We start from the raw sequence: 13,274 nt of genomic DNA, 5'->3' as shown, positions 1-13,274 counted from the left end.
GAATTCTTAATCATGGAGGTAATGAAATTGTTCGGTGACAAACCAACCTGTGCAGTAAGCAATATGGCAGCCATTCTCCACCTGGCCCATCAGAGGGCAAGATGGAGCTACCATCATATTACGAACACTGATCCAATCCTCTCAAATATACACAAGTACCAAGTGGTAGAGGCTGAGGGCTTTAGAGAGTTTCTCTCTATGCAGTCTATCTGCTAGTAAACTATTGAACACTACGGTAGCCCTTGGATTAGCTGTTCAGGAGTCTTGACTAGGGTGGCTGGAGTCTTTGACAATTTCCAGGGCCTTCCTCTGACACTGCCTAGTATATAGGTCCTGGGTGGCAGGAAGCTTGGCCCCAGTGATGTACTGGGCCGTACGACCTACCCTCTGTAGTATCTTGCGGTCGGTGGCAGAGCAATTGCCATACCAGGCAGTGATGCAACAAGTCAGGACGCTCTCGATGGTGCACCTGTAGAACCTTTTGAGGATCTGAGGACCCATGCCAAATCCTTTCAGTCTCCTGAGGGGGAATAGGTTTTGTCGTGCTCTCTTCACGACTGTCTTGGTGTGTTTGGACCATGATAGTTTGTTGGTGTTGTGGACACTAAGGAACTTGAAGCTCTCAACCTGAGGTGTTTAGTCCCAGCGTCTTTAGCTTAGTGATGAGCTTAGAGGGCACTATGGTGTTGAATGCTGAGCTGTAGTCAATGAATAGCATTCTCACATAGGTGTTGCTTTTGTCCAGGTGGAAAAGGGCAGTGTTTAAAAAAAATAAAAAATTAAGTATTTAACCAGGTAGGCCAGTTGAGAACAAATTCTCATTTACAACTGCGACCTGGTCAAGATAAAGCAAAGCAGTGTGACAAAAACAACAGTGTTACACTTGGGATAAACAAACGTACAGTCAATAACACAATAGAAAAATCTGTATGCAGTGTGTGCGAATGAAGTAAGGAGGTTAAGGCAATAAATAGGCCAATAGTGGTGAAGTAATTGCAATTTACACTGGAGTAATATATATGCAAATGAGGATGTGCAAGTAGAAATACCGGTGTGCAGAAAAACAAAAACAAATATGGGGATGAGGTAGGTAGTTGGTTGGATGATCTATTTACAGATAGGCTGTGTACAGCTGCAGCGATCGGTAAGCTTCTCTGACAGCTGACCCTTAAAGTTAGTGAGGGAGATATAAGTCTACAACTTGATTTTTTATTTATTTTTGCAATTCGTTCCAGTCATAGGCAGCAGAGAACTGGAAGGAAAGGCGGCCAAAGTGGGTGTTGGCTTTGGGGATGACCAGTGAAATATACCTGCTGGAGCGTGTGCTACGGGTGGGTGTTGCTTTGGTGACCAGTAAGCTGAGATAAGGCGGGGCTTTACCTAGCGAAGACTTATAGCTGACCTGGAGCCAGTGGGTTTGGCGACGAATATGTAGCGAATACCAGCCAGCGAGAGCATACAGGTAGCAGTGGTGGGTAGTATATGGGGCAATATGGTGACAAAACGGATGGCACTGTGATAGACCGCATCCAATTTGCTGAGTAGAGTGTTGGAGGCTATTTTGTAAATGACATCGCCGAAGTCAAGGATCGGAAGGATAGTCAGTTTATGGATATGTTTGGCAGCATGAGTGAAGGAGGCTTTGTTGCGAAATAGGAAGCTGAGTCTAGATTTAATTTTGGATTGGAGATGTTTAATATGAGTCTGGAAGGAGAGTTTACAGTCTAGCCAGACACCTAGGTATTTATAGTTGTCCACATATTCTAAGTCAGAACCGTCCAGAGTAGTGATGCTAGTCATGTGGGAGGATGCGGGCAGCGATCGGTTGAAGAGCATGCATTTAGTTTTACGTGCATTTAAGAGCAGTTGGAGGCCATGGAAGGAGTGTTGACTGGCGTTGAAGCTTGTTTGTTAACACAGTGTCCAAAGAAGAGCCAGATGTATACAGAATGGTGTCGTCTGAGTAGAGGTGGATCAAAGAATCACCCGCAGCAAGAGCGACATCATTGATATATAGTCGGCCCAAGAATTTAACCCTGTGGCACCCCCATAGACTGTCAGAGGTCCAGACAACAGGCCCTCCGATTTGACACACTGAACTCTATCTGAGAAGTAGTTAGTGAACCAGGCGAGGCAGTCATTAGAGAAACCAAGGCTGTTGAGTCTGCCGATAAGAATGTGGTGATTGACAGAGTCGAAAGCCTTGGCCAGGTCGATGAAGACGGTTGCACAGTACTGTCTTTTATCGATGGCGGTTATGATAATGTTTAGGACCTTGAGTGCGGCTTGTGCACCCGTGACCAGTTCGATAGTGGAGAAGGTACGGTGGGATACGAAATGGTCGGTGATCTATTTGTTCACTTGGCTTTCGAAGACTTTAGAAAGGCAGGGCAGGATGGATATAGGTCTGTAACAGTTTGAGTCCAGAGTGTTTCCCCCTTTGAAGAGGGGGATGACCACGGCCGCTTTCCAATCTTTAGGAATCTCAGACAATACGAAAGAGAGGTTGAACAGACTCGTAATAGGGGTTGCAACAATGGCGGCAGATAATTGAGTGCAGTAGAGATTGCATCATCTGTGGATCTGTTGGGCAGTATGCAAATTGGAGTGGGTCTAGGGTTTTTGGGTTAATTGTGTTGGTGAGACATGACCAGCCTTTCAAAGCAGTTCATGGCTACAGACGTGAGTGCTACGAGTCGGTAGTCATTTAGGCAGGTTACCTTATTGTTCTTGGGCACATGGACATTGGTGGTCTGCGTGCAACATGTTGGAATTACAGACGCAGTCAGGGACATGTCAAAAATGTCAGTGAAGACACAGCGCGTGCTCGGGGTACACGTCCTGGTAATCCGTTTAGTCCTGCGGCCTTGTGAATGTTGATCAGTTTAATGGTCTTACTCACATCGGCTACGGAGAGCGTGATCACACAGTCGTCTTGGAACAGCTGGTGCTCTCATGCATGTTTCAGTGTTACTTGCCTCGAAGCGAGTATAGAAGTAATTTAGCTTGTCTGTTTGGTTCATTTCACTGTGCAGCTCGTGGCTGTGCTTCCCTTTTGTAGTCTTATAGTTTGCAAGCCCTGCCACATCTGACGAGCACCGGAGCCGGTGCAGTACGATTCAATCTTAGTCCTGTATTGATGCTTTGCCTGTTTGATGGTTCATTGGAGGGCATAGCGGGATTTCTTATAAGCTTCCAGGTTAAAGTCCCACGCCTTGAAAGCGGCAGCTCTAGCCTTTATGGCTTCTGGTTGGGGTATGTACGTACGGTCACTGTGGGGACGACGTCATCAATGCACTTATTGATGAAGCCAGTGACTGATGTGGTGTACTCCTCAATGCCATTGGAAGAATCCCAGGACATATTCCTGTCTGTGCTAACAAAACAGTCCTGTAGCTTAGCATCTGCTTCATCTGACCACTTTCTTATTGACCTAGTCACTCGTGCTTCCTGCTTAGGTTTTTGCTTGTAAGCAGGAATCGGGAGGATATAATTATGGTCAGATTTGTGAAATGGAGGGTGAGGGAGAACTTTGTACACATCTGTGTGTGGAGTAAAGGTGGTCTGGAGTCCCCCCCCCCCCCCCCTCTGGTTTTACATGTATCATGCTGGTAGAAATGAGGTCAAACGGATTTATGTTTCCCTGCATTAAAGTCCCCCGGCCACTAGGAGCGCCGCCTCTGGATGAGCGTTTTCCTGTTTGCTTATGGCCGTATACAGCTCATTGAGTGTGCTCTTAGTGCCAGCATTGGTCTGCAGTGGTATATAGACAGCTACGAAAAATATATTTGTGATCCGTCTTGGTAAATAGTGTGGTCTACAGCTTATCAGGAGATACTCGCTAGACTTCTTTAGATTTCATGCACCAGCTGTTGTTTACTAATATACATAGTCCACCGCCCCTTGTCTTACCAGAGGCCGCTGTTCTATCCTGCCGAAAAAGCTTAAAACCCGCCACGACTCGGTGAAACCTAAGATGTCAGTTTTAATGTTTTTAATGTCCCGTTGGTAGGATATATGTGCTCGTAGTTCATCTATTTTATTATTGATTGATTGTACTTTGGCTAATAGGACCAATGGTAAAGGTAGTTTATAGAGGTTGACCGATTTTATGATTTTTCAATGCCGATACTGATTATTGGATTGTGCTTTTGTTAAATCATTTGGCGAAGTAGGCTATGATTCGATGATAAATTAACAGGCACCGCGTTGATTATATGCAACGCAGGACAAGCTATTTAATCTAGTAATATCAACAACCATGTGAAGTAAACTAGTGATTATGTGAATATTGTTTATGAGATACGTTTAATGCTAGCTAGTAACTTACCTTGGCTCCTTGCTGCACTCACGCAACAGTACGGGTTGAGTAATCGCTGCCCTGATGTCAAGAAGCTCATTTCAGTCATAAGACATGGCGGCAGAAACATTATGTACAAAATAACGCTAAAAACTATGCACAATTGGTTACGGGATTGTAAAATGTCCATCTCCTTCGGTGCCATTATTATTGATGTTGACATGTGTCTGTTACTTGAACCCTGGGAAGAATTTATTTGGGCTGCAATTTCTGAGGCTGGTAACTCTAATGAACTTATCATCTGCAGCAGAGGTAACTCTGGGTCTTCCTTTCCTGTGGTGGTCCTCATGAGAGCCAGTTTCATCATAGCGCTTGATGGATTTTTGCGGCTGCACTTGAAGAAACGTTCAAAATTTCTTGACATTTTCCACATTGACTGACCTTCATATCTTAAAGTAATGATGGACTGCTGTTTCTCTTTGCTTATTTGAGCTGTTCTTGCCATAATATGGTCTTTGTCTTTTACCAAATAGGGTTATTTTCTATATACCACCCCTACCTTGTCACAACACAACTGATTGACTCAAACGCATAAAGAAGGAAAGAAATTCCACAAATTAACTTTTAACAAGGCACACCTGTTAATTGAAATGCATTCCAGGTGACTACCTCATGAAGCTGGTTGAGAGAATGCTAGGAGTGTGCAAAGCTGTCATCACGGCAAAGTGTGGCTACTTTGAAGAATCACAAATATAAAATATATTTTAATTTAAGACTTTTTTGGTTACTACATGATTCCATATGAGTTATTTGATGTCTTCACTATTATTCTACAATGTAGAAAAGAGTAAAAAATAAAGTAAAACCCTGGAGTAAGTAGGTGTCCAAACTTTTGATTGGTACTATATATTTTACATTCCCTTTCTCTTTTGTGAATGCTCATTCTCTTCCTCTATTTCCCCTGTTCTTTCTCCTGTCCCTCCCATGAGCAACCATTTTTCGTTTCAATCATGGAAGCCTCAAGCTACAAAGTGTTTATAAGTACCCATTCATGTTCTCATTGTGAGGCTATTTATTATTTCCATACTGTTTATAACACCTTTGTGAAAGGCATTTTCAAGCAGATTTAGGGTTGAGACAAGAACGGAATTCCTTGTAAATTATTTATTGATGTGAATGGGACACTTGCTGGAAATTGAATTAACAGGTGGTTATCAAGTCTAAATACTGTCCCATATAAATAAAATATACATGTTCAATTGAAATAACCAATGGAACCAGTCAGCAAAACTGTAAGTTTCAAATGGGCAAAATGTTATTTTTCCTGACATGTTAACCCCAATGCCAATCCACCATAACACAGAAATGTCTCCACTGTTCATGAATTATGCAGGCCTATAGTCCCAGTCAATATTAAATGAAACGTTGCTGCCCTGCCTGCCGGTGGGGATAACAACCTGTGGTTACCTAGGCTATCCCATTGGCTCACAGCAAAGACTTCACCTTTTTTAAATGTAATTTTCTTGTCCGCTTGTTTTAGTTAATTGCAAACTTAAGAAAATTTAAGAAAAGTACTACATGGCTAAAGATGACTTTTTTATTGCCGCGCATGGTGTTTCCTCCGACACATTGGTGCGGCTGGCTTCCGGGTTGGATGCGCGCTGTGTTAAGAAGCAGTGCGGCTTGGTTGGGTTGTGTATCAGAGGACGTCTGTCCCGAGCCCGTACAGGAGTTGTAGCGATGAGACAAGATAGTAGCTACTAAACAATTGGATACCACGAAATTGTGGAGAAAATGGGGTAAAATTCAAACAAACAAAAAAAGACTATGGAAACATCTGCTTTATCAGCAACCATTACTCCTGTGTTACAATGGCATGTTGTGTTAGTTAATCCAAGTTTATCATTTTAAAAGGCTAATTGATTATTAGAAAACTCTTTTGCAGTTATGTTAGCACAGCTGAAAACTGTTGTTGCAACGAAAAAGCCAGACTGGCAAATAAAAAGAAAAGATTGAGATGGGCAAAAGAACACAAACACTGGACAGAGGAACTCTGTCACCTCTTCACTGTTGGCGTTGAGACTGGTGTTTTGCGGCTACTATTTAATGAAGCTGCCAGCTACCAGTTTCATTTAAGGACCAAAAATGGTGGTCTTTAATGCAGGGCCGACAGACCGCTTTCTCCCTTCCATTTTCGCGGTAATGCTGCAATTTGTGGGTTGTAATTTTGGGTAGAGCAGACATTTTAATATGTTTTAGTTAGCTACAGGTATGACAACTGCACCAGTTGTATTTATGATATAATTTATGAAGATTATACATACTTTTTTATTCAATTAGTATATTTGAGTTTAACCACAATATTTGTTATATTATTTGTTCTGTATTTTCTGGTGGATTAAATTGAAATTGCAACCAACTTTCTTGTTTTAAAAATAGTGATATTTCTGAGATTTCCTTTTCAAATAACTGGAAGTGAGAGGTTGTAATCTGAATAAAGGGAATAAGGCCATTCTTGAACATTTGCTAGAGAACCAGTTTGGATTTAAGTATAACTTCTGTATGACTGAAGCCTTTAGAGAGAGGTCTAATGCTTTAATATTAAATCATTTATGCCCTCTGAATTCATATTCATTATATAAATAGGCCCGTTTTAATTTTGTCTGGCTTGCCATTCCAAATAAATTGAATATTTCTTTCTTATATAATTTTAAAAAACTGTTCGCTAGGTGTAGGCAAGACCATAAGCAAATAGGTCAACTGGGATGTGATTAAAGTTAACCTCTTACTTCTACCCCCTCCTTTTTCGAACATTCTGTTAAAAATCGCGCAACTTTTCAGCGTCCTGCTACTCATGCCAGGAATATAGTATATGCATATGATTAGTATGTGTGGATAGAAAACACTCTGAAGTTTATAAAACGGGTTAAATCACGGCTGTGACTATAACAGATCGTGTGTTTCATTGAAAAACGCAAGAAAAACTGCTCTCTGAAAGCTAAAAATAATTTCCATAAGTCACTTCCACGAGTTGTTAAAAGAGAACAGAATTTAATATCGACCTGCCTGCAATTCATACAAATTCCACACGATGTCGCCATTGTCGTCATTTTCAATTGAATTAATTGGAAAATTAATTGGAATTAATTGGAAAATCCATCTATCTGGCATCCATTTTCCCAGTCTTCACCCGGATGTAGTTGATGAAGACATTAGCAGCCATTGATTTGCAAGCGAAGACCTATTGAAAATACATCGCCCTGTAATCATTTTGATAGATTATAAACGTTTACTAATACCTAAAGTTGGATTACAAAAGGATTTCGAAGTGTTTTGTGAAAGTTTATCGTCGACTTTTTTAATTTTAAAAAATTACGCAGCGTTTAAAAACGATGTTTTTTTCTGAATGACACAGCTTCCATACAAAGCTATTTTGGGTATATATGGACCGATTTAAACGAAAAAAAGACCCAATAGTGATGTTTATGGGGCATATAGGAGTGCCAAGAAAGAAGCTCGTCAAAGGTAATGAATGTTTTATATTTTATTTCTGCGTTTTGGGTAGCGCCGGCTACCGCAAAATCTGTTGTTTACGTGTCGTGCTGGCATTTTGGGGGGTGCATGCTATCAGATAATAGCTTCTCATGCTTTCGCCGAAAAGCATTTTAAAAATCTGACTTGCTGGCTAGGTTCACAACGAGTGTAGCTTTAATTCAATACCCTGCTTGTGAATTTTGATCAAAGATTGAGTTGTAACGAGTACATTTAGCATTTAGCGTAGCGCATTTGCATTTCCAGGGGCATACTTGAGACGTCTGCGTCTCAAGTATGGTCAAGAAGTTAATCAGGGTGATTTTTTTTCCCCCCACAAATAAAGGTATTTACCTTTCCATGGTAGCGAGATCTTATCTATTTTTGCTAACTTTCTATTAACATTTATTGGAGTGAGATCATTTATTTATTTTGGGATAAGTATACCGAGTATATCCACATCACCATCAGAACATTTTATTGGTATACTACTACATAGTAAAGTGAAAGTTGTATTTTTTTGTGATCCAGTACGTAATATTATCATCACTTATCATCATTTGGTTGTAATCCAGAGAGGTTAGAAAAATAATTTAGATCCTCTGAGGCTGTGGAGGGATCCAAGTTGTGGATTTAAAAGAACATGAATCATCAGCGTTGTTTTTAAGCCCTGTATTTCTAATCCCTTTATATTATTGTTGGATCTGATTTTAACAGCTAACATTTCGGTTGCCATAATAAATAAATATGCCGATAGTGGACAACCTTGTTTTACTCCTCTTGACAGACTTAAAACTTTCTGAGAAGTAGCCATTTTACACTACTTTACACCTAGGATTACTATACATGATTTTATAAGAGATTCCCCTAAATTGAAATGTTCCAGGTATTTATATATGAACTCCAGTCGTACTTTATCAAAACCCTTTTCAAATTCAGCTGTGAATAGCAGGCCTGGTTTCCAAGATTTTTCATAGTGTTCTATTGTTTTCAGTTCTTGCCTTATATTATCTCCAATGTTTTGCCCATGTAAAAATAAAACCTGTCTAATTTAGAATGAATAATGTCTGACAATACCTTTTTTAAATTATTTGCACAATATATTTTGCTAGAATTTTTGCATCACAACACTGAAGTGTAAGGGGCTTCCAATTTTTAAAATGGACTCCATCTTTATATTTCCCACTTGTATCCTGTTGCAGCAATAATGAAATCAGACCTTGTTGAGTGTCTTGTTGAGTGTAATCTACATAGGAGTGGTTAAAACATGATAATAGCGGTCTTCTGAGTATATCATAAAAGGTTTGGTATACTTCAACTGGTATATCATCCAGCCCTGGAGTTTTTCTGGACTTAAAGGCTTTAATTGCATCAAGAAGTTCCTCTGTAATTTCACCTTCACATGATTCTTTCTGTACAGCTGTTAATTTTACATTATTAAAAGAAAATCTCCATATGATTAGCTTCGGTTAGAGGAGATGGAGGAGACTGAAACGAAAACATATGCGTAAAGTACTTTGCTTAAAGTACTTTTTCCTCTTTCAAAATATAATTTGGTGAAAAATAGGTGACTCCGTCATTTGTATCAAGTTTCAGTCATTTCTTTTTGGTAGCACTTCTATGTTGAAGACAAAAATATTGTGTGCATTTCTCCCCATATTCCATCCAGTTTGCTTTATTATTATAATATATTACTTCATATTTGTTGAATAAGTTTGTCCATTTCTTTTTGTTTTTCCTCTAACTTATTCTATGGTACAGTTTTTATTGCTATCTACAGTATCTGTTCTGTTCGACCTTCTATTTCCTTTGTTAGTATGGACTCCTTTGACCTAAATTGCTTTTGTTTTAGAGCTGAGTACTGAATTGCATGGCCTCTAAAGGCACATTTAAAAGTGTCCTATACAGTAAGTGGATTTGCTGTACCTATGTTATGTCTGAAAAATTCAGTTATAAATTTCTCTGTCCTAGTTGAAAACAAGTTGTCATCCAATAGGCTTTGATTCAATTTCCAATATCCTCACCCACGTGGAAATTCAGTAAGAGTAATGTATATGTCAATTATCTGATAGTTCGACCGCATTCTATCCCCTATCAACACTTTTCACTTTTGGTGCCAACGAGAATGACATAAGAAAGTAGCCAAGATGACTAGCTTGATTGAGTCTCCTCCATGTATATCTCACTACTGTAGGTGAGTATATTTAAGACCCCATATATCCACTAGTTCCAATATATCCATGACATTTGTGATTTCCTTAAGTGCATGAGGGTGATAGTTTGTATTGTGCTTTCCTTTACAGTCTATTGAGGTATTTAAAACAGTATTATAATCTCCCACCATAACAATAGCGTCTTGTATTGGTTGTAGGGTTGATCATTTATTATATAGATTTTCAAAGAAGCGTGGATCATTATTATTTGGTTCGTAAAGGTTAATCAGCCATATCAGTTTATGGTCCAATAACATATATTTAAAATCATCCATCTACCTTGAGGATCTGTTTGGACAATTAATTAAAATCACCCCTTTTGAGTTTCATTGCCCATTGGAGAAGTATACCCCCCCCCCCAAATTGTTGAATGAGTTTTCTGTAAACGGTATATATTATATTCCTAAAGATGACTTTTTAACATTGCCTGCTCCTGGGCATTCTCACTACTTAGAAAAATGTAAAATTTGTAGGGATTCCCTCATGCCCCTTTTCATGACGGTGCTAGCAGCCACGTGATTGTAAGCTAGCTACCGACCGGAACATTAAGCTAGCCAACAACACAAACAAACGGACTATACAGCTACAAGTAGTGAGTGGAGTTACAAACAAACTATACTAAACAAGTGAAATGTCTTACCTGTGATGAAATGTTTTCCACACACATACAAATCACATAATAAGCTGCATGGATTCACTCTGTGCAATAATAGTGCTGAACATGATTTTTGAATGACTACAGAGATCAGGTACCCCACACATACAATTATCTGTAAGGTCCATCAGTCGAGCAGTGAATTTCAAACACAGATTCAACCACAAAGACCAGGGAGGTTTTCCAAAAAAAGCCAGCTATTGATAGATGGGTAAAAAAGCATACATTGAAAATATCTTTGAGGATGGTGAAGTTATTAATTACACTTTGGATGGTGTATCAATTCAAACAATCACTACATAAATACAGGCGTCCTTCCTAACTCAGTTGCCGGAGAGAAGTAAACCGCTCAGAGATTTCACCATGAGGCCATTACAAACTGTGTAATGGCTGTGATAGGAGAAAACATTGTAGTTACTCCACAATACAAACATAAATGACAGAGAGAAAAGGAAGCTTGTACAGAATAAAAATATTCTAGAACAGGCATCATGTTTGCAATAAGGCACTAAAGTAAAACTGCAAAAAATGTGTCCAAGCTATTTTTTGTCCTGAATACAAAGTGTTATGTTTGGGGAAAATCCAATATAACACATTACTGAGTACCACTCTATAATTTCATGCATAGTTGTGGCTGCATCATGTTATGGGTATGCTTGTAATCGTTAAGGACTGGGGAGTTTTTCAGGATAAAACATTTACTGAATGAAGCTAAGCACATGCAAAATCCTAGAGGAAAGCTTGGTTCAGTCTGCATTCCACCAGGCACTGGGAGATAAATTCACCTTTCAGCAGGACAATAACCTAAAACATTATGCCAAATCTACATTGGAGTAGCTTACCAAGAAGACCGTGAATGCTTGAGTGGCCGAGTTATAGTTTTCACTTAAATCTGCTAGAAAGTCTTTGGAAAGATCTGAAAATTGGTTGTCTAGCAATGATCAACAACCAATTTTACAGAGCTTGAAGAATTTTGAAAAGAATAATGGGCAAATGTTGCACAATCCAGGTGTGGAAAGCTCTTAGAGACTTACCCAGAAAGACACAGCTGTAATCGCTGCCAAATGTCATTCTAACATGTATTTACTCAGGGGGTTGAATACTGATCTAATCAAGATATATTAGTGTTTTATTGTTCATTCATGTTTTACAAATGTTAGAATTTTACTTCCACTTTGACAGAGTATTTTGTGTATATCTTTGACAAAAAATGACAAATCTATTTGAATCCCACTTTGTAACACAACAAAATGTGGAAAAAGCCAAGGGGTGTGACTACTTTCTTAAGGCACTGTATATATTGCCCACCGTTTGAGAACCACTGCCCTAGAGGCACCAATTCATCCAACTTTAGAGAGCCTTATGAAATATGATTATGCACAGATCTCTTTCTCGTCACCATCAGTTGTAGGGTTTCTGTACTGAGACTAACTCATCTTGCCATAATATGTAGACCTGTACTGTAACATTCCACCCACATCTCTTTGGCTGCGATCCAATAGTCTTATTTCACAGGGTTTGGGCTGATTCCATTTCAACTAAATGTTATTTAGGATAATGTATTTCAATTGATGAATTTCTTTTTTATTCAGGGCACAAATGACTTTTGCATGAATCCTTAATTGATGTCAGTAAGACACTTGCATGGAAATTTGACTCTCAAATATTATCCTTATTGAATACCAATTCATCAAGATTTACTTGATTTTTGATACTTGAGGTGTTAACTTAATGTACAGTACAAAATGTCATATGAGCTGATCCTGGCAGTTAATGTGTATTTTGGTTTATTTCAATCAAACCTACATTGCAGTTTTTACACAGTGGAATATAAACATGACCTTTCTTCCAGTGGACTAGGATATAAGGCGTGTGCACATTTCAGAGTGGGAGATTGGAAAGTTAAGGGCGCAGATTGCAAGTAGTCAGAATACCACCTTGGGGCAGTAGATATTATAAACAAGGCTTCATCTCTCTCCCTCCTTACCTATATATGTCTCTACCTCCCTCAGGCAGGCTGGCCCTGGCATTAATCCAGTTGTTCTATGTACTGTATATACTAAGTACATAGTGCTGTCACTATACAGTATGTGCTAAAGCAGGGTTTCCCAAACTCAGTCCTGGGGACCCCAAGGGGTGCACGTTTTGGTTTTTGCCCTAGCACTACACAGCTGATTCATATAAACAACTAATCATCAAGCTTTAATCATCAGCAGTGTAGTATTAGGGCCAAAAAACAAAACGTGAGGTCCCAAGGGCCGAGTTGGGCAAACGCTGTGCTAAGGCTTCATCTCTCTCCTACCCATTTCTCTCTCCTGCTCTACCTCCCTCAGGTGGGCTGGCCCTGGCATTAGTCCAGTTCTTCTATGTGAAGTACCTGGTTCTTTTTGGTGTTCCGTCTCTGCTAGCTGGACTGGATGGGCTGGCCCCCCCAAAGCTACCACGCTGTGTCAGCATTATGCACAGTTTCACAGGAATGTGGAGGTGAGGCTGGAACACACACACACACACACACACACACACACACACACACACACACACACACACACACACACACACAGGCGCACACACACAG

General features: G+C 39.7%; 1 protein-coding gene across 2 annotated transcripts in view; it reads left to right on the top strand.

The window, feature by feature from the left end:
• LOC139381506 (hedgehog acyltransferase) overlaps positions 1-13,274 on the top strand; it is a 103,117-nt gene that overhangs the window by 18,517 nt on the left and 71,326 nt on the right. For both annotated transcript variants that reach the window (XM_071125108.1, XM_071125107.1), the window contains one exon: positions 13,033-13,183. In XM_071125108.1, the coding sequence (XP_070981209.1) occupies positions 13,033-13,183 (151 nt within the window). The remainder of the gene's footprint in view (positions 1-13,032; positions 13,184-13,274) is intronic.

Source organism: Oncorhynchus clarkii, chromosome 23 (assembly GCF_045791955.1).
Source record: "Oncorhynchus clarkii lewisi isolate Uvic-CL-2024 chromosome 23, UVic_Ocla_1.0, whole genome shotgun sequence".
In the NCBI taxonomy this organism is placed as follows: domain Eukaryota; kingdom Metazoa; phylum Chordata; class Actinopteri; order Salmoniformes; family Salmonidae; genus Oncorhynchus; species Oncorhynchus clarkii.
The sequence above is the reverse complement of the archived record's forward strand: the minus strand, read 5'-3'. Positions and strand labels throughout refer to the sequence as shown.